The sequence below is a fragment of the Leptinotarsa decemlineata genome, unplaced genomic scaffold, assembly GCF_025532065.1.
Source record: "Leptinotarsa decemlineata unplaced genomic scaffold, Ldec_3_MD MMD2_tig00002974_RagTag_RagTag, whole genome shotgun sequence".
NCBI classification, from domain to species: Eukaryota; Metazoa; Arthropoda; class Insecta; order Coleoptera; family Chrysomelidae; genus Leptinotarsa; species Leptinotarsa decemlineata.
The window spans coordinates 1772513-1794725 of NW_027412578.1; the positions used below are offsets into that span (position 1 = coordinate 1772513).

General features: G+C 35.1%; 1 protein-coding gene across 1 annotated transcript in view; it reads left to right on the forward strand.

Moving 5' to 3' along the window:
- The first annotated feature begins 8134 nt into the window (after window positions 1–8134).
- Window positions 8135–22213, forward strand: part of LOC111510105 (uncharacterized) — a 108049-nt gene continuing 93970 nt past the window's right edge. The window contains exon 1 of the mRNA XM_074177255.1: window positions 8135–8329. Coding sequence (XP_074033356.1) covers window positions 8257–8329 — 73 coding nt within the window. The 5' untranslated portion in view covers window positions 8135–8256. The remainder of the gene's footprint in view (window positions 8330–22213) is intronic.

Here is a 22213-nt window from a genome sequence, read left to right on the forward strand (position 1 = left end):
GAATTCAAGCCTCTTTCGGACTTGCCTGACATCCAAAATTTGATGTGGAGAAATTCGCATCTGTTGACAGCAGCTGCCAAATTTTATTTAAATAAAACAAACACAGAAATAGCGAAAGGGTTACCAAGGGTTGATAGACAGGAAATGACGTATTATTTTACTGGTGACTCAGCTATAAAATCGTAGATGATTCAGTGGGATACGTATATAAAATAATAATAGTAAAACCGTGCCGGATTGTAAAGTTCTGATTAACGTATAACATATTTCAACTTATTCTAGTGAGATTATATTCATTTATTCCCATGTATAACTTGATTCCATAATTGTTGTTCAGTAATTCCTGAATATATGCTACTTCCATGTGTGAGCAAAAGATCCAGATCTCTAGAGTTGAGATCAACTTGTCCCTCTGGATGAGTTCTGAAATAGTCATGTTCCACTTATCTGATGATGACGATAATACTGTCATCTGATATTCAATATATGAGACATGAAGGAATCCGCAAAATACAAGTTATACAGATAAAATTTTTGGGTTAGAAAAATTTACATTGAGATCTCCACCTGTTGATAAAATAATGGCATTGCTGAGTGCGATAATTAAATTGAATAATGTAAAACTTTTGTGGTTTCTTTGTCGGTTTTGAGAGCCATTATGGAATTTCTTCCTAAAGTTCTTCATAGGTGCTTTCATCTCATTAGTGCGTCTACCTTTGAAGATGATTTTTTTTTTCAAAGATAAAACACAAGCACTACAGGAAAATCCTTGAGGCGCTCTCAGAGCGGCGCCTGTGCGAAAGTAGCGATTCACATTAGGTTTTAATCGCTGGAGATTAAATCCACTTGGAAAAACATTCTCAGGGAGTTTATTCCACATGAACGCAGTTCTTCAGATGAAAGAGTACTTAAGCAGTGAAGTTCAAGATGTACTGAGTTGAAACTCAAAACGATGAGCAGCCACCATCCATCACATCAGTCCAAGTCACTTGAACACTTCCCGTGAAAGTATATATAGAGGAGAGACAAATCTCCAACTTTTCTTTGATATTCCAGGCTATCAACGTTGCACGTGATGTTGGCGTCTCCAATCAAGTGAATGGCTCATTTCTGGATGGAATCCAGCAACTTTGGGTTATGTTTGGGGGCAAAGCTCCATTCATGAGAACAATACTTCAGAGATGGTCTGATCTGAGCTTTATAAAGCATCAAAAGTTGCTGAGGTGTGTACTGTTTTCTTGTGCGAAATAGTGTTTCAAACTTTTGAGAAGCAGCCTTTGCAAATCCAGCCACATGTTTGTTACAAGACATATTGGTGTCCATTTTAACCCTCAACAAACTTATCGAAGCAGAAAGCGGAATTGTCCGACCTGACATTATTATATCCGGTTCGGTGACATTTATTTTCTTGGAGAAAACCAATGCCGGGGTTTTGATGGCATCGAATTGAACCTGGTTACTTTCACCCCAATTCGAAATCACTTTCAGATCCTCATTGAGATATGCAACCTACTGCTGCCGGTGAAGATGTACCTACGTAGCCGATGATCTGGAATCCAAATGGAATGAAGAGGGAAGTGTGATGTCGTCAACAAAGCAATAAATTGGATTCTTGGTTTTTTCCAATAAGTCGTTGATATACAATAAAAAGAGGGTTGTAGACAATATGGATACCTGGGGAACACCAGCATTAATGGTGAAAGTATTCAAGAGGTATTCATTGACGACCACTGCAGGGAACGTTCTTTCAGGAAGCTGAAGAGCCATACACAAAAATGATCCGACAAGCTAAAGAATCAAAGTTTGGCCAACAAAGCCTCATGCCACACATACGATAGAAGTTTGCCTGTTGATCTTTGTTTCCGAAAGTTATTTTGATGATCGCTCAATATGTTGAAGCCTTTCCTATATTCAAGAATATGGTGGTTTACGACTCTCTCCATGATTTTTGGTATCACTGATAGCAAAGCAACTACTCTATAGTCTATAGCTAACCATGAGTTTTAGTGAAACGACGGCCATCAAACAGAACAAAAATTATGGATACAGTGAAATCTGTAAATATCGATTCAAAACAACAAAAAATGGAAAAGAAAGTATATTTTTCACGTTCAACTTATATATTACGAGCCCACTTTTTGTTTTATTCTAATTTTTCATCATACCAAGTTCTCATCAAATCTTAATGATTTCTCAATTTCAAGGTAATAAAAATGGTTCATATAATTGTAACCGTAAAAATATTCAGGAAGTATTTATCAAAATCACCATCACCTCTTAATCGGTTCATTGGAGCACATTGTCTCACGGACTAAGTATTCTTAAACAAATGAAGGTTTTTATGTTATTGTTATTGTTATTGACTAAGTGGATAATGAACATTTGCAATGGAAATCAACCCACAATTTGAATACCAATTTCATTTTGATTACCATTCAATTATAAAAAGATTCTGTGCGAAGGAGTATCGCCAATAATTCATTCAAAGTAGTTGCAGTGTAGGTAGATGAACTCAAGAATAACAAACGCTCGCGAGAGAGGGGTTAGGAGCAAAATGTTGCAGTGGTGTTACTCAGGAGGATGAGCAAGAAAAAATTATGCTCAGGGAACATGAAATAATAAGTTTTTTCACTTCTCATTTATATATAGGGCGTTCCAACGAAAACTTGATCCCCTCTGTAAGTCATAAACGGACGTGTAATCGAAAATTTCAAAGAACACGTCAATTTTAATTTCTAAGGGGACTACTTCTGATATGGAAATCATACCCGAAACTTCACCCTCCTGCGGTCACGTAATATCAACATTTAGCTTCAATTCGTGACGATATAAGTAATCACTTGCGTTAGATAGTTTTGTGAAAGGACTTTAGAGGATACTGGATGGACACATTAGGATCGTGGCATTACATGCAACCCCCTGGATAACCACCAGTATGCCTATCAAACCGGTAAATCTACAGATTCACCTTGTAGAGAAAATTCTCCAATCCCTTGACAACAAGGAGATTTCGGTTGCTGTATTTCTCGATATTGAAGGAGCATTTGAGAATGCACTACCTGAATCTATAGGTTGGTCTCTGGCTAGGAGAGGTGGATAATCGGCCATAACAAGCATCAGGTTCAGGGTCACCAAAGGTTGCTCTCAAGTTGAAGTACTACCTCCTCTTCTGTGGTCCCTTCTTATGGATATTTTGCTTGAAGCAGTTGACCTTGTCATCTTGGCAAAGGTCCACGTCGGGAAGAATAGCTTGTAATATCCTCCAAAGCCCGATAGACGTTGTTCACAGTTGATGCCTGGGGGAGCAGATGTCTGTCAACCCCAGCAAAACTGTGATAATCACTAGAAGAAGGAAATTGGACGATCTAACGCCACTTTCCCTAAATGGTGAGGTCATTCTATTTGGAACGGAGGTGAAATATCTTGGCATTGTCCTTGATAAAAAACTCACCTGGAACGCTCATTTGCAAAAAAATTTACACAAATCCAGACTGTCCCTATGGACATGTCGAAGGATTTGTGGTGAAACTTTGGGGTTAGGTCGCAAACAAATCCATTGGATTCATGTGATGATTGTCAGACCAATGACCACTCATGGTGCAATTGCCTGGTGGCCGAAGGCTTTACAGAAAACGACCCGGTGAAGGAAATATTGAGAGTGGATAGTTGTTGGTTCAGAGAAGGATCAAAAACACCTTCCGGTTCTGGTGCAGGTGTTTTCAGTCGCAGACCCAGGACAGATATATCAACCTGCCTATGCAACTGAGTTTCAAGCGGATATTTACGCTATTGAATTGTGTGCGGAGAGATTGGAAGAATCCAACCTCATAAACAAGTCAATAAAAATATTCTCGGACAGTCAAGCGGCGTTGGAAGCTCTTGGCTCCTATCGAGCAACATCTAAAGTGGTAGCAAATTGCCAAAACAACTCTCGTCGACAGGAAGACTCAACAGATTGTTTCCGATCTAGATTCCTGTTCATACTGGCCTGGAAGGCAATGAGGCTGCCGACTCCCTTGTAAAGGAGGGTGCTGCAAGCAGCTTCATCAGACCAGAATCTGTCATTGGCATCGCTTCAGGCTTTGCCAAACAAAGATTGAATACCTAGATGGCAAGAAGATTTATGAACTTCTGGCAGAATCTTCCAGGATTGGCTCACTCCAAGGTGTTTATTCACCCTTCGAAGCTTGATACTAAACAGTTGTTGGACTACAGTAGGGATGAACTACGATGTCTAACAGGCCTCCTTACAGCTCACTGTAATTTGAATCATCATATGCAGAGACTCGGATTGTCGGAAGACAGTGTGTGTCGCCTCTGTTTGGAAAAATGATGAAATAGCAGAACACATACCCTGTTCCTACCCCGCTGGGGACCGAATAAGGTTTTTAGAGTTTGGCAGAGCCGTACTCTTACCATCTGACCTGAAAGACCACTCACCATACATACTAATCGGCTTCTTAAAGAAGCTGGGTTTATTTGGTCGATTGTGAATAGGTGTGACCCACAATAAACCCTTGCGGGTAGCGGTTGAGGGTCGAATAGACTCACTCACTTTGGACCTAATCTGACATAACGTAGATAGTTTCAACTTATCTTACTGAGGACGATCTAAAGACCGACGAGGCAGTACGTATGGAGTTCGAGTTCAATGTTTTCTTTGCTTGTTTATAAATGGTAATGCACCAACATCAGCAAAAAATAGTAACAACAATGTTAAAATCCCAAAGGTAGAAAAACCAAAATTTATTAGGACCTTCGAATCATTTCAAAATACGTTTGGAAGTTGAATTCATACAAATGATTATTTGTAAAATAGAAAAATTCAATTATTTAGTATTTTTGCTCCGAGGTCCTCCTTTGACACTGCTGCAATCGACTTCGATATCTAATAATTATGTAACCGGTTACACTGCACTTTTGGAACAGTATGATACTAAAAGAATGAATTTGGTGCTTGCTCGCAATCATCATTTTCTGTAAACCTTTTTCCGCAAAGTTTATAGTGAATATCTGGCAGACATACCATATACATCCCACACCGCTTGGAAACAACATTGGGAGCAGCTGCAACCTGCAGATCACGCAGACAAGGTCAGTGCATTTTCATCTTGTCTTCTATCGCTTTGCAAGATCGCTTCCCCCCTTTTTTTGCTTAACTTCAATAAGAAACATTATTTTTCCCTCAACAAAATTGGAGTTGATGGTAAATTGTCCAGTCATTTTAGGGGTGGCCTAGGAAAGTGGACATATCCAGCTGTAAATTCGTATTAACTTTGCATTTTGGCATCATAAAAGTATTCTCAAAATTTACATATGATTCGATGGCCGCAACTTCAAAAATTGGGGGTCAAAACTAAAAAAAAAACGACTTTTTGCACGTTTTTTGCCAATATCTCGTTTCCAATGGGTTTTATGCTAATTGTATTCATTATACATATTGTAGAGAATTGAATTCTCTACAACTTTTGTTTCAAACATTTTTTCATACATTGAATCGTCATTGAGATAGAGGGCAGCGCGTGCGAATATTAAATATTACAAAACACAACAAAGTTTTTGTTTCGGGGTTGAAATTAGATGATTTTAATGTATTTCCACGTGTTAAAACCGAAAGTGACCATAAAAATTATATATTAGCTCTTGTTTTCAAGATATAGTATCATTATATCATATATATGTATATTGAGTTTTCAACAAATGAAATATTTCATCACCAACAGTTGGTACACATGTTTGTTTACATAACACCCCTCTCATCAGCTGTTCTTAAGTAGTAACCATAACCTATGTGAGTTTGTCAATTGTACGCACGTGGTTGCTATTGAAATTATCGTGTGAAGTTGATTTTTAAATTAATTTAAGTGCTGATCTGAAATGCCTCGAAAGTGTGTGAATTCTGTCGATAGCTTTTGCTATATATGTGGTGAAATAACATTTAAGGCTCAGAAACGTAAATGACACCTATCGTTAAGACAGCCTATGAACATTATTTTGGTGTGAAAGTTGGGGACCAAGATAAATCATGGGCTCCTCATATATGTTGTAATTCTTGTTCCGTCATATTGCGAGAGTGGCTGAAAAATAAAAACCGGGCAATGGCTTTTGCAGTACCTATGGTTTGGCGTGAGCCTACCAATCATACAGACGACTGCTATTTCTGCTTAACTCCTCCCATTAAGCAAGGTTTATCTATGAAGAAAAGAGGAACGGTTAAATACCCTAATCTCCCATCTGCTCTTCGGCCTGTACCACACTCAGACAATTTGCCAGTCCCTTCTCCACCCCAAAACTATGAAATTTTAGAGGAAGGTGATGAAGACTGTTTAGAAGGAGCAACCCATCCTTCTACATCCTATGACCCTGATTTTGAGGTAAGCGATAGGTCTAGTGATCCGCACAGAATTAGTCAAGCAGAGTTGAGTGACCTTATAAGAGATCTCCGCTTGTCTAAGGAAAAGGCTGAGCTGTTAGGGTAAAGACTACAACAGTGGAATCTTCTAAAACATGATGTGAAAATATCTCAGTACAGACAGCGTCAAAAAGATTTGCTTCCTTTTTTTGAGAAAAAAGAAAACCTCGTAGTTTGTTCTGATGTTAATGATTTGATGGACTGTTTGAATTTGAATCACACTCCATCTGAATGGAGACTGTTTGTAGACTCTTCAAAACTAAGCTCAAAAGCTGTACTTCTGCATAATGGAAATCAGCTACCCTCTATTCCTATAGGTCATGCAGTTCACATGAAGGAAACGTATATAAATATGAAAACACTTCTTCAATCAATCAAATATGAACAACACAAGTGGCACATCTGTGGTGATCTGAAAGTCATTGCTATACTCCTAGGAATGCAATTAGGGTTCACCAAGTACTGTTGTTTTTTGTTTCTGTGGGACAGTCGGGATAGAAAATCTCACTATAAAAAAATGAACTGGCCTACACGAGACCTAAACCCTAATGAGAAAAATGTAGTTTACGAGCCTCTTGTAGATCCTAAGGATGTTCTCCTTCCCCCATTACATATTAAGTTGGGACTAATGGAAAACTTTGTGAAGGCCATGGACCAGGAAGGACAAGCTTTTAAGTACTTGAGAGCAAAGTTTCCCAGGTTGAGTGATGCTAAAGTCAAGGAAGGCATCTTTATTGGGCCTCAAATCCGTAAAATCGTAAATGATCCTGCTTTTGACATGATTTTAACAGGAAATGAAAAAAGAGCCTGGGAAGCCTTCAAGGGGGTTGTACATGGGTTTTTAGGTAACAAAAGAGATGATAACTTCACAGCATTGGTTAAAGAGCTTCTTCAAGCTTATCACCAACTTGGATGCAACATGTCCTTAAAAATTCATTTTCTTCACTCTCATCTTAATTTCTTCCCACAAAACTGTGGAGCTGTGAGTGACGAACATGGAGAAAGATTCCATCAAGACATTGCCTTAATGGAACAGATATATCAGGGCCGTTGGAATGAAGCAATGCTTGCAGACTACTGCTGGTCTGTGTGTAGGGACGCTCCAGAAGTGTTTTATAAAAGACAAGCTAAACGACAGCGATCTTACAATGAATCGGATGGACTTAATTGAAATTTGGTGGTACAAACTTCTTTTATTTGTCAAAACACTAAGAATAATGTTTTTTTTATTAATTTTGTACTTAAAATATTCTAAAAGAAACATAACAATATTGTTTTATGTACTTTCACTTTTCACGTATAGTATAACTACTCTTTAAGATTAAGTACTGTGTATCTCAAAAACCAGAGCTAATAAAAATTTTTCATTGTTATTTTCGTTTTTATCACCCCAAAATTAGTAGAAATTGACTAATTCAGTGTAGGAAACATTCAAAAAATATTTTTTGTTGTGTTGTGTTATTTGAAATCAACTGGTTGTCCCGATCGAAGTCAGCTCATTCAAGGTTTATAAATTATTACTTAATAAATAATTATAAATAATTATGACTGGACAAAAACAAAAGTCACTTCCATTCTAAGTTCATGAAAATGTATCCAAGGAAGAAATTCTTGCTTAAAATTGCCCATCCGGAGTCGGCTCTCACTAGTTCAAGCTTCAACTCTGCCGCCCTCTCCCACCGAAATCTTTCATCATACTTCTCCAATTGTTTCGCTCCGCACTCCACTGGCGAACACCGCGAATTGCAACTGGTATATAGCGTGGTAGAAAGTGTTCTCGGAGATGTTAGTATAGAGTGTAGCTTGGAACGGGTCCGGTTCGTTACAGGGAAGTGCGTGAAAACATGTGGTCTTCGATTGTCACCATATTTGTTGCATTGTGTTACGGAGTTTTAGCAGGAGGAAGGCAGCAGGATGGTGAGTGGAGATTGCTGTTTTCTGAAGATTTGTTGTTATTTATAATAATGGAAAATCAAGCACCTCTACTTTATAGCTGTTGAGGATGACTGAGTATTATTTTAAATTTCGAAGACCCTCTCGATAAAAAATATCTGAAAAAGTGTTGTGTGCTGGTACAATGTCGCTCAGATTATGGTATTTTTGTTTGTTCGTTTTCTAAAATGAGTCAATGTTCTTCAAAAAAAAGATTATCAAAATTAACTGTGACAAAAATAGACTATTCCTTCATATACTTATAAATATAATAATCATAAAATTTTCACTATAAATTTCATTTAACAGGCGTTTTGCTGAAGGGCAGCTCCATCAGTTATCGAAAGTTTGATGTGTAGTTCAAGTAAACGATATAGTGCAACCTACCTTTCAGCAGCTCTCCTTTAATAATATAGTAAGGGAGCTAACTAATTTCGTTATTTAATAATAATTTCTGATTATATAAGAATCACAATACCTATATAATAATAAATATAATATTTGGTTTATATTATATATAAATATTCGTTTATATCGCTTCAAAATACTTCACTAACTATCTTTGAAAGGTTCTGATAATTCCTCTACCATATTCTCTGTTTCACTATCATTTAAATCAATAATGAATTCATTTCCACCATTAATATGGAAGTGACCAATCTCCATATAGTCTTTTTCAACTAAAATTTCGGTAATATTATATAGTTCTTCTTTGGTTAGCTCTATTACCTCCTCATTATATTTTGGAAAATTATTTTTACGCCTGATGCTTTGTTTCATTTTCCCACAAATCAACTCGATGGGATCGAAAACACAAAAATAGGGGGAAGTCTCAGTATGGTGTGTCCATACTTTTCAGCAATACTCGCAAGGGCATACAATTTTTCTAATGTTTTTGTCTGAAAAACTTAAAGTAGTTGTTTTTTGGCAAAGTAATTTTGAAAATTCAAATTTTTATCCATTAAAAAACTCTGTATTTCATCTTTCCTCGAATTTTTATTCGGTACTTTGATGAGCTGTCGCGAATGATAGGAAGCGTTGTCTAGAACTATTACACTATTCTCATCCAAATATGGAATCGATGTATTTTCAAATCATTCCTCGAAAATATTAGCTTGCATTCTCTCATGATAGTCAACATTGCAATGCCCAAGTTTTTTTCCACATACTTTCGAAAAATTCGGAACCCATCCTTTACTTCCTCCGCAATGCACAATGATTAGTTGCAATCCTTTGTTTGCAGGCATGTTAGAAGTTCACATTCTCGAACCATCAGTCCAACCTTTCTGTGTCGTAGTGTAATACCAAGATTCGTCCAAATAGAAAATTTGCCGTTGTTCTTGTCTATATTTAGTTATTTATTCTAAGTATTTATTACGCAATTCCACTATTCTTCTGCTTACCATAACTGCTGGACGTTTGTTTATTATTTTAAATCTGAATCATAGTTTCTTTATCCAATTCTAAAGAGTTTTGTCACAGCAGCTAACGTTATTGCCGGAAGTATTCAATTTCTCCCTCATGATTTCAGTTGTAGAAATCTCATTGCCTTTGTAACAGTCGTATGTTGTTTTTATGCATTGGTGTTATTAGATGAACATCTAAAGGTTGCGGTAATTCTGTATGACGCTTTTTGCGTTAATAAGGTTTTTTTTGACTATTTTACGTGCAGTTGAGAAAGAAATTTCGATCAAATCTGATGTTGCTTGTTATAGTCGGTTTCCCTCGAAACCAAATTTGAGATGTACATTCTTATATATATTGTGTTTCAATATTCGAATGTATCCAAATCTTCACTGTTCTCTTTTTCGCATTTGCACCATCGCTATTGGAAACACTACACTGGAAGAAGTCTGCGTTGTTATCACACTCGTTATTATTATAAGTACTTGTAAAAAGATGCCAAATTTTAAACAGATAACAAAAATTTCAAGTAATTATAACTGCACCAATATCGAATTTCAACACTCAAATCGCGATCAGTTTCTGAACTGAACATTGATAACACGACGGCGATAACCATCCCCGCATTCCCCGATTTCTAGTCGTCACCGTTACTTAAAATTCAATTTTATGACTCTTCAGCCAATTATTGAACTCGGTTAGTAAAAGTTATCCAATACGAACCGTCAATTCTATAGTCCACGTGGACTAGTGCACAGCCGGTTCATTTCCATGTATTAGTTTTTTGGCCTTTGAGAGTGCCCCCAACGTTAAGTGTGCACAATAAAGGATATTCTTCGACTTCACCAGTAACTGAGGAAGCTGCCGTGTAGCCAAATGCGATTGAAATCAAATTTATTATTAAAATTTAATAATTATCTTCATGGATAATTATTTATATATAAAGGGTACAAATGTTAAGATTTTAGAATACATTTTCTCATCGATGTGGTAATATATAATTTACTTTTAGAGCCGAGCAATTTTTAGTCTTTCAAACTCGAATCGTCTGATATCACGCAATTTAAATAATATTGAGATCTCTTACTCAATGAATCAGTTCACACCAATAATTTATGTTTCCTTCAATATGACACCCTCATCGTCAGAATATGAAGAGTCTGCTACAGCCAGGCAGCACGGAATGTCAATCGAACATCTTAATGCGTAGTCAAAATCACAAACGAATATGGGGATGTTGGTGATACTTGGATACATTATTTCATTTAGCAATGAATCCTTTCAGGTTCAAACAACCAAAGTAGCGATCGTCGATAGGATTTTGTGGTTATATCCAAATCACTGGGGTCCAACGAAATGAACCAATGTTTCACTTCTCTTGACCATTTACGAAGTTTCAATTAACAAGTTTTTGTTTGAGAAGCACTTATGTAGGTGAAGTTACCTGGAGATTGAATATCTTAGTCCCAGTCAACAATCTCATCTCACAATAAGTTCAGTACAATGAACAACGAGTATGAGGATACATTATTTGATTGGGTAATGTATATTCAAATGTCAGCAGTAGGGGAAACCGGGGTAATGCGGCCACTATTAAAAAATTTTTGCTAAATTACAAAAATGTTTAGTGTGTATTGAATTTGGTGTAGAATCAATGAACATCAATACACATTATTTTCATGACAAAAAGTTATTTTTCGTGAAGAAAATTAAATATTCACGGATCTTTCTGAGTAAAGGTCTACATTACAATTATTTTCAGATGTAGATGATGAGAATCAACAGAAGAATTCAATGGAAACAAAAGGTCTGCAAAATTTATTGAACATTTCTCTTTATCAAACTCTTTCGAAGTTTCTCATACTATGAGATAAAGTGGCCAGGAATGGAAATGGAAGTCATGATTATGAATGATGGATGCAGCCGTTACTACATGGTAGAAGATCATCATGGAAAATGAGAATTAAAACTTTCTATGGTTATATACTACTTGTATTTGTAACTAACTACAAGTGGTATGAACATAGGAAATTTTGATTTTCATTTTTCAAATTATGAATACAGGGCTTTTCATGATGAGCGTTAATTAGCCGTTTCTGGCAAACTATTCAACGGATCAACCTGAAAATTCCATAGTATGCATAAGTCAATATGACCTACACGCCTAAAATATTTTAGACGAAGCGGCGTTGTCGCTTCTACTATAAAGTAGACGCTTCTTTGATTTTTCAAATGGAACACCCCGTATATAATATCATATTATGATTCATTACCACTTTGTCAACAAATTCATATGCTATTTTCCTATACATATCTATTACCGTTTAGAAGATATAAATTAATTTCGATATTTTTTTTTACCAAACATGAACTTTTATAAATGCTGATAATCTTGAACTCTCTTGCACTAAAACGATCAAATTGAAAATGGAGTGGAGTGATACTATCGGGATCTTCACTCCGAGTCATATTTTCATTTGCCTCATACAGGGTCTTCAAAAAATGCAGATACTTTGATCTCATGAAAAAATGAGTGGAACTCATTTTTTTCAAATGGAACACCTTGTATATTTCAACATTTTTGAGCTCCACATCCAATTTAAGATCAACTTTGTTCAGATAATACTATTTCTATTTTGAACCATTTTCTAGATAAACTGTTTCAAACGGAAATTGACATGGTTTCCTTGTTCATCACTCATTTTTGTAAAACAGATTTCGTTTGATGTTTCTCAATTAGTCACAGATAATACAATGAAAAGATAATTAATAAAATACTCCTCAACCATCGAATGAAACTTCTCTTCAAACAATAGTTTTATTAACGCTGAAACACGAACTGAAAATAATAAACCCATAAATTAATGAGTTAATTTAATCGTCATTGTATTTCAGAATATGTTCAAACACATCTCCACCTCTTCTTAAACAAACATGTAATCTCTTCAAAAAATTGTCATGTGTAGCGCTTCTGATCAAGTCTGGAGTCAAACTATTGAAAGCAGTTGTAACTCTCGATTTCATATCTTCCATTGTTGTTATTGGAGTAGAGTAAACCATATTTTCAATGAAACCCCACACGAAATAATCTAATGGATTGCCATCTGGTGTTCTAGGAGGCCAACGAAAAGGTCCATTATTACCAATCCATCTGTTTTCGAAGATTTCGGTTAAAGCTTCGCTGACTGAATGAGAATTATGGGGTGGAGCACCATTCATTTGGTACCATACACGTTCTCTTCCTGGTCTATTATTTAAAATCATTTGAATTCCATTCCTCAGTAAATCTTCATATTTTGATGAAATTATCATCATAAAACTCGATATAAAAAATTGACTCATTCTTTATGGCACAAAATACATTGAATTGCCATCTTTCTTGAAAACCCCTTTGGCGGACAACATGGGGATTTTCTGGCGCCCAATAATGACTGTTGTGTCTATTGAAAACTCCATTTTTTGTGAACTTGGCCTCATCTGTCCATATGATATTGTCAAGGAAATGTTCATCCTCTCGAGTCTTGACAAGTAAGCACTCAAAGAATTCCACTCTACGAGGTAAATCAGTCTCTTTCAGATGTTGGACACAGTAGAAATTATAGGGATGCCATTTATGTCTATTAAGAATTCGACAAATTGTCACGTAGGGTATACCTATCTCCCTTTCAGCCTAGTGCAGAGAAGCATTTGGAAATCCATTTAAGTATCCCAAAACTGTAATAACATTGTCATCATCATCCACTTTAGTGTTCTTACGAATGATTTTTGGACGGAAGGTTCCATTCATCCTACAGTTTTTTAGAAGTCGATTTATCACATTATTATTCGACTTCGGAAGTTGTGGATATCTTTCATGAAATACTCGGCATGTTCTACTTGCAATTCTATTGCACTCACCATAAATTATTAATAAATTCAAGAAATCTTCATTACTGTAACCTAATCTTGACATTATTTTATTATAATTGGTAGCTATCACAATCAGTCAAAACCACCAACGAAAGTCTGACGTTAAATAATTGGTTTATTTATTTTTCCAAAGCACACTATTAAAAAATATTAATGAGTACTGTTGTACGTTAGAGACCAATACCTCAATGTATACAAATTGTAACTTTTTCTAAGATAGGTGAATATCAATTTCGAATTGACTGATATGAGACAGTTGAAAAACTGGATCAAAAAGAAATAGTACTAAGTATAAAAAAAAATGTTGAATATTCAAAATAAGTGATGAATTCGAAAAAACGAGCAAGAAAACCATGTCAGTTTCCGTTTGAAACAGTTTATCTCGAAAACGGTTCAAAATAGAAATAGTATTATCCGAACAAAGTTAATCTAAAATTGGATGTAGAGCTCAAAAATGTTGAAATATACAGGGTGTTCCATTTGAAAAAATTGAGTTCCACTCATTTTTTCATGAGATCAAAGTATCTGCATTTTTTGAAGACCCTGTATGAGGCAAATGAAAATATGACTCGGAGTGAAGATACTCATAGTATCATTCCACTTCATTTCAAATTTGATCGTTTTAGTGCAAGAGAGTTCAAGATTATCGGCATTTATAAAAGTTCATATTTGAAAAAAAAAATATCGCAATTAATTTATATCTTCTAAACGGTAATAGATAGGTATAGGAAAGTAGTATATGAATTTGTTGACAAAGTGATAATGAATCATAATATGATATTATATATGGGGTGTTCCATTCGAAAAATCAAAGAAGCCGCTACTTTATAGTAGAAGCGACAACGCCGCTTCGTCTGGAATATTTTAGGCGTGTAAGTCATATTGATTTATGCATACTGTGAAATTTTCAGGTTGATCCGTTAAATAGTTTGTCAGAAACGGCTAATTAACGCTCATCATAAAAAGCCCTGTATATTTCCATTTCATAAATCAATGGCACGGGTTATGTTGGCTTTGAGGACTGCTGTGGTTTGTGACTCATTCGCAAACAACTGAGACTCGAGAAAACCTCACACGAAAAATTCTAACGGGGTCGAATCGCACGATCTCTGTGGCCAATTCACATCACTTCCACATGAGATGACCATGCCCTGATATCGCTCGTGCAGAATATCTAATGTGGCGTGAGCTGTGTGGTTCGTAGCGCCATCCTGTTGAAACCACGGGTAGTTGGTGTCCAGATCATGCAATTCAAGCCAGAAGAAATGGATAATCATCGACCTATAGTGTTCGTCATTGACAGCGATGGCTTGGTCAATGTCATTCTCAAAGAAATATTAGCTTTATAAATAGTACACAATGACAAATATATACGACAAGCGTCTCGGCCCGGCTTCGCATGGGCAATGGGACATATACACTTATCAATCGATCCTCATTCACATTCTGAAAAAATTGGGAAATCACACCTCCATTCACAAGGGTAAGTTAGAAGTAGTTTCAAAATAAAAAATCAAACTTGACTTATGTTTTCATAAAGGATGTTTTATCGTCTGTAATATAATTATGAAAGATTAATTCCGCTGTATGCAGATAAATGAAAGAGAACCGGATTTGAAAAAGTGTGACCACACCGAGATTCAAACCTGCACCTTCCAAAGAGAGTTACCAAGTATGCTACCGGAGTCACCAAACAGAATGTCTGCCGATTCATATATCCATCTCAGTCTTTCATGGTGTTGAGCGAATGGAATGAAATTTAATAAATGTGATGAACTCAATAACTGAAATCCACTTTTCCATAAATTGTTTCATTCTAGAATAGTACTCGCATACTGGAGTCATCAATATTTTATAACATAAATCTCAATGCATGGATGAGAGGGTAATCAAATTGAAAAAAATGTGATACGATTGGGATTCGAACCCGGGCCTCTTTTCTCTAGAAAGAGGTATTTATCAACTACATTATCGGAGTCACCAAGAAGAATGACGGTCGGCTCACATCTCCAAAAAAGTATTTCGTGTCGTTAGTTCAAAGGGAATGGAATTTGATAGCGGTGGTGAACTTGATAAATGAATTCCATTCCTCCGAAGCTCAATTCGTTACATAAAGAAGAATCAACATGATTCTTCTTTAGTAAACAGAAATAAAATACAAAAAAGGTTCAGCGTCTGTAATATAAATACGAAACATTTGATTTGCATGTAGACATGACATGAAAATTGTTTAGAAAAAATGTGACTTGACCGGGCCCGAACTTGGTTCTCACGTTATCTAGACAGGGGCATTTATCGGTCTGCAAATCTCATTTTTCGTTTTTTTATTTTATTTCCTGTGAAAAGTTATTTTTCTGACAGTTTTACTCTTTCGTTTGTTACTTGTTTCACTTTGTCTATATGTTAGTTGCTACTTGATATGCGAGAACCGCCTGAGATATTTGAATTCTGATACATTGCATTTTTTCTATGACCTTCGATATTCAAATATTTCAATGGAGGTTTGAATCAGTCATTGATCCATGATATTTTAAATCTTGAACCAGCGTTATAATAAAGTGTTACGTAGATAATTATGAATTTGATATTTGTTTCAAATTGGTTTGGAGGAGAGAGGTATAAGTATATTAAATTCTGCATTGAATTAATAGTTGTATCATAAAAAATCTAGTTTTCATTGTTTCTGTTCTTAAAATGAGTGCAATTTCAAAATATGATATATTCCTTTGAATAAGGAATTTGAAAATAACCAAGAAAATCTTGAAATATATTACTATAATGAGAGAAAAAAAGTTATCTGAATGTCCTTTCTTATAAAATTTTAAAGATTTGACAACTTAATAAGGAATGTGGTGAGCCATGAAATATTAGAAAGTGAATGCCACATTATTCGATATCGATTCCAGTATCATAAGGTTCATCTGGAATTGACAACGATAAAACTTTGGAATTTTTATGGAACTCATTGGAGATCTCTTTACTTTCAAGAAATTGAAAAATGAATGGATATTTTTATCAATTGTCGCCGTGTAATTGAATCGTAATTTCATGTAAGAAATGAATGTTGCGGTTGTAGAAATTATCAAAAGAGTTTTCGACCTCAAATTTTCAGATGTATACCTGTGGATGATACTTTTCCATGTGAGTGAATATTTTTGTATCACGTTAGTTTGAAAGTTTGAATGAGTAGTTTTTCAGTTTGTATCTGAAAAAAACTATCGTGAGAAAACTCATGTATATGAAAAAACTCTGAAAACAACTTTTTGCGAAGAGTTCATCTTGAAGTCGACTTCATTCTTTCCTTCTTGGGGATTTATTTTTTATATACTTTCTGTGAATTTGCGAAGATTCAATTCAGCAATTTTAGATGACCAGGGTAATAGTAATCAAACAAAAACATATCGAGGAATTTTGTTGTTGCGAATCCACCAACTAGAAAACTACATTTCAGCCAAAAGGCATGGAATAATACTTGTATTATAATACTTGTATTACTAGCGTTATGAAAATAAATCTTTTTTGGCACAATTTTGAAATCAACTAAATATGCATAACCTACAGCATTATGTAGCGGATTTTGATTGCAACAAATAAAGAAGAAACATATCGCTATCGAATTGAGAATAAAATAGTTCCACATTAGAATTATAACTGACAATAAATGCAAATTATGAAATTGTACATGCATTTCATATCATATTTGAACAGGCAAGTGCTCTATAAAAATACAAAATTGAAAAGGCAAGTTATCACCATTCAAAGCATAGATCTCTTGATTTTCAAGATGCAGCACAGTAACAAAATAACCTTTCCCTGCAATTGAAAATTTTGTGCATTACTCGTAAATCTAGACATAGAACGTTTTGGCAAAGATATCAACTGTTATTCTCCAAAGAAATATAATGTCGAACATGTTTCATCTTTTGTATAGCTGACAAATGTCGTCTCACTAATCTTGCAATAGTATCTGTCTGATATTCAATGCGATTCAAATTCGCACATCCCACTGGCCAGATCATCATAGTTTCAGCAGGAACTCCATTCGGATACTCATCACAAAAGTTCAATAGTTGCGATAACCGATAAAGTCAGTATGTGTCATGTCATATCATGATCCTGAAAGATGCATCCTACTAAGATTCCCTTACCTATTCCAGAAAGCAGAGGTTGATGTGAGATATAATGGCTCACAAATAGCTTCTATATTTTTTCTCCTTTCATTCTCTAGATTTCAAGTTGATTCTTGTTTCATCAGAGCAAAGACCGTTTCTTCAATTATCGAAAATCCGAACTACCTTGTGAATCCTAGATCTTTTATTGACCTTCCGCCCATCAAACGTTTTCCATGTAGTCCTGTTCTCATTGTGAGAGCTGACAAAAGTTTTGAAAGCAATTTAGTGGAGAAACCGATCATCTTGTATATATGTGACCATCCTCTTACCCATGTATGCTAGAGTGAGAATGTACCATTCTCATCCAGTTTACTTTCTCACATATTCCAAAGCTGTCAAACGCTTTGCAGAATTTATTGTTGTACGATTTAGAGTATGTTAATTGTAAACTTGTAACTTGCAAAAATCCCAACAAAATCAGATTTTATCAGTATCCAGTAGCATACAAGAAAAAAATAATATAAATAATTAATTATTTACCAGATATACAGAGTGAGTGAGTGGAGTGGAATGGAGATTTATCCTGTTCTTCTAGCAGAGTAAAAAAACAGATAATGGAGAGGTAGTCAAGAAATTAATGAGTCAATTGAATATAATTTGCTTGAAAAAGTATTGCTAATTTTTCGTCAGATGAACTGTGTGAACATTTTCGAATGATGACAGTAACACTTCGGTAAAATCATCAAAATGTTGTTTTTCTGATTCACTTAATTGATTTTTGAACATTTGTCAGAGGAAGGACAGGTCCCGTTTTTTTTTGTCAACTTTCACCACTATCCGTTACAGATAAGTTCGAAAAACTATTATATCCTCTCATTTAATTTTTATTCCATACCACATCTTTTGAAGTTATATGTTACATGATCAAAGTCCATTGCAGAACTCACGGATGGAGTTCAAGCAACATGTAACGAAATTATCCTGTGTAGAAACAATGTATGAAATGAATAATTTGTAAAAAGACTTCAATATTGCCAGGGGAAGTGAAAATTTCTAATACTGATTGAGTTATGTTTGCAGGTTGTTTGCAGATTCATGGAAAAAATAAAGTACTAGTAATTGCTCAGGAACGGCTTATTCGATTTTGAAAAGATTACCAGAAGTTTGGATGAAAATTTGAAGGCCTATTAGAATAGGTGTCACAAGTTTTCTTTCTGAAAAAGTACAATTGTATTCTTGCTGACGTGTCGAATTTAATTGCCACAAAAAACGATTATTATCGTTTAAATTTCATAAGAAATAATGAGTTCTTAATTAAATTACTCACCGAAAAGTAGTTTTTTCGTGTTGATGATTGATCCTGTTACCCAACCAACCCCTTTTTCAGAAAAATGATTGGATCACTAAACTAGTTAACTGTTTTCCATTCTATTTGAAAAAAAATTGATAATGCTCTATCGGCGACCAGTGTTTCACTATTTTTCTTGTTTCATCGAAAATTACTGAATAGAAATTGATTATTTTTAGTGAATATTTATCAACGAAAAATAATACCAAGAAAGTAATTTTTACGACGATAATTACTCACAATACATATGATCAGTTAATCGAGTTCATTAATCATTTGCTGAAGTAACTTTTGCAAATTGATTGGAACTAATTAGAACACTACCTTAAAAGTGGTAATTGGAAAAAGTGGTGCATCTTGGCTAACTAACATTCAGATGTAATTGGGTAAGAATAATTGTTGTTCAACTGTTTATGTGGCAATATATAGAAAAGCTGTCGTAGAACTTTTTCAATAACCGTTTTCTCGTATGAATAATGAATATAAAACTCATAAAAACTTGTTCCGGAAAAACTGATGAAAATCAAATTGAAATAATGAGAATAATTAGGAATGAAACAAATTTATTTTGAAAACAGATTGAAATGAAGAATTTTATTAAAGATATGTTGAATAGTTTCATCATTCAGTTTATCGATTTCTGACCAATTCCATCACATAAATGAACTGGACTTGGGGATAAAGAAACTTGAATTGATTTCTACTTGAATTGTAAACTTGAATTCCGCTTGTTATGTTCTCCATTTATTTCATTGGATGAAGAGAAACGGGTACCCAATTTGGTAAATCGCACTTGATCTATCCTGATATTTATGACAAGTTTTTATGGAGATTGTTTATCTACTAGTTCTACTAGTATCAAGAGCTCAGCTTCAGCGGAGAACTGTAGCACAATTTCATTCCAACATTTCGAAATTCCTGAAGGCTACGATAACTTTTCATGAATGAGATATTTCTTGAAAAACTCTTTCATTCATATGATATTCTACAGCCATCAATGCATGGTTTTCCCTACAGTAATATTTTAGGATAAATAGGATAAATAGGATACTTAGACGTATACGTGTACGCTCAAATTTTACTCAAAATATTTTAAATTTTGGGTCATTACAAAATGCGTTTCAATAGGTTGATGTCACAAGTATGTAAGTACATTGTTAACTCAGAGTTATTCTCCATAACCTCTTTCAAAAAATATTAGAAATTTCACCTACATTGGAATGAACCTATCTTTGTTGATAGCTCTTTGAGGTCTCCTAGTGCTAAAATCAACAAAGTCTTTAGTTCAGAATATTCCTAAAACACTTTTATAAATACCTTTCTTGGCGAAATATGGTCGTTTTCTCACTTTAACTAATGAAATACGAATACATCGAAAGCATATAATAATAAACGCGGCCCTTAGATATCACCATCTACGGCACTCTTAAGGTATTGAGGAGACACCGGTGTTGCCCTACGCTCCGGGGGATATTGAATCCGTTGTGGGGAACTATTCGTTTCCCACCCTCAGGCTCATACAAGCTGATAAACCTGATGTAGTCCTTCTCGACCACCAGAGCAAGACGATATTTGTCGTGGAGCTTTCAGCTCCTGGTGAAACGAATATCGTCCTAAAAGAGGAGGAGAAACGGATAAAATATCGAGATTTTCTCTTCGAACTCTGCAGACTCTATCTAGACCACTCTGTTAAGATGGTTGTTCTGATTATTGGAGTCCTTGGTGGAATGATGCCCTCTCTACTCTCGAATCTCAAAATCTTACCGGCCTGTCACACTAAGGCAGAAATCTTAGCCGGACAGATGCAGAAGACTGTCATTCTTGGCTCACTGCGCTTGCTCAGGGCACATTATTTTCGGACCCAATGACCACTTACCCCACGGTGTAGGGAGTGAAGGTTGGTTCATAATGCTGGCGCGCCCGTCTGAATGTATCGGGGCTTCGGGGGACAGGGCCTGACCAGCGCATACTTCAGTGAAAAAATAATAATAATGATAATATTTATTCACCATTTTTGATACACTTCGGTATATAAAGTAAGTTAGTTGTACTACAAGCTAGTAAAGATACAAAAAGAGGAAGAGATTGAGCACAGATGTATATCCATATACAGTGCTTTTCAGATAAAAGTATCCACCTTTAATAACTTTTGTAATACTGGTATTAAGGAAAAATCCAAAAACACGTCAATTTATGTTGGAAGGGGCAAGCATTATGGCTTATTTAAACTTACTGGAAAAGCCACCCCCTCACCCCTAGCATCATCCCTTTTTTTTTTAATTACTTCTCAAATTTTTTATGTAAAATTTCGATACTCCTCTTTGAGCTGATTGCTATTAGTGCTATTAAAAGAAAAATTGTTTATCTCATAAACTAACCACTTTAACCTACAAGTATTATACATTTTTGAAATCAGCTCAAAGAGGAGTATCCAAATTTTACATAAAAAATATGAGAAGTAGTTTAAAAAAAAGGGATGATGCTAGGGGTGAGGGGGTGGCTTTTCCAGTAAGTTTAAATAAGCCATAATGCTTGCCCCTTCCAACATAAATTGACGTGTTTTTGGATTTTTCCTAAATACCAGTATTACAAAAGTTATTAAAGGTGGATACTTTCATCTGAAAAGCACTGTATATACACATATATTCACATAAACACATAAACATATACCCAAATATACAAATAAGCATATATTCCCACAAATTTAGTAAACATTTTATACAATTAGTATAGTTTTAACACAATCATGTAATACTTTGTACTTTGTGATTTTTCCAACTACATTCGGCAGCTTATTGAAGCACGTAATGGCATTATACTGAGGAAATTTCTTATAGTTTGTCATGAAATGCTGTGGGATTTTTAGAAAATCACCATTTCTTGTATTATGACTGTGTTCTGAAGCAGTTCCTATAACTTTTTATATCCAATAAATCGCACTCAACACAAAGTTTAATAGTACAAAATAAAGAAGCTTTTTAGCTTTCACTTTCTTATCTTTATACAAAACATTGTGGAAAAATTCCAGAGAAAGAAAGAAATCAAGTTTTAAAATGAACTTCTCACAAAGATGTATAGATCATGCAAATGAGTTTC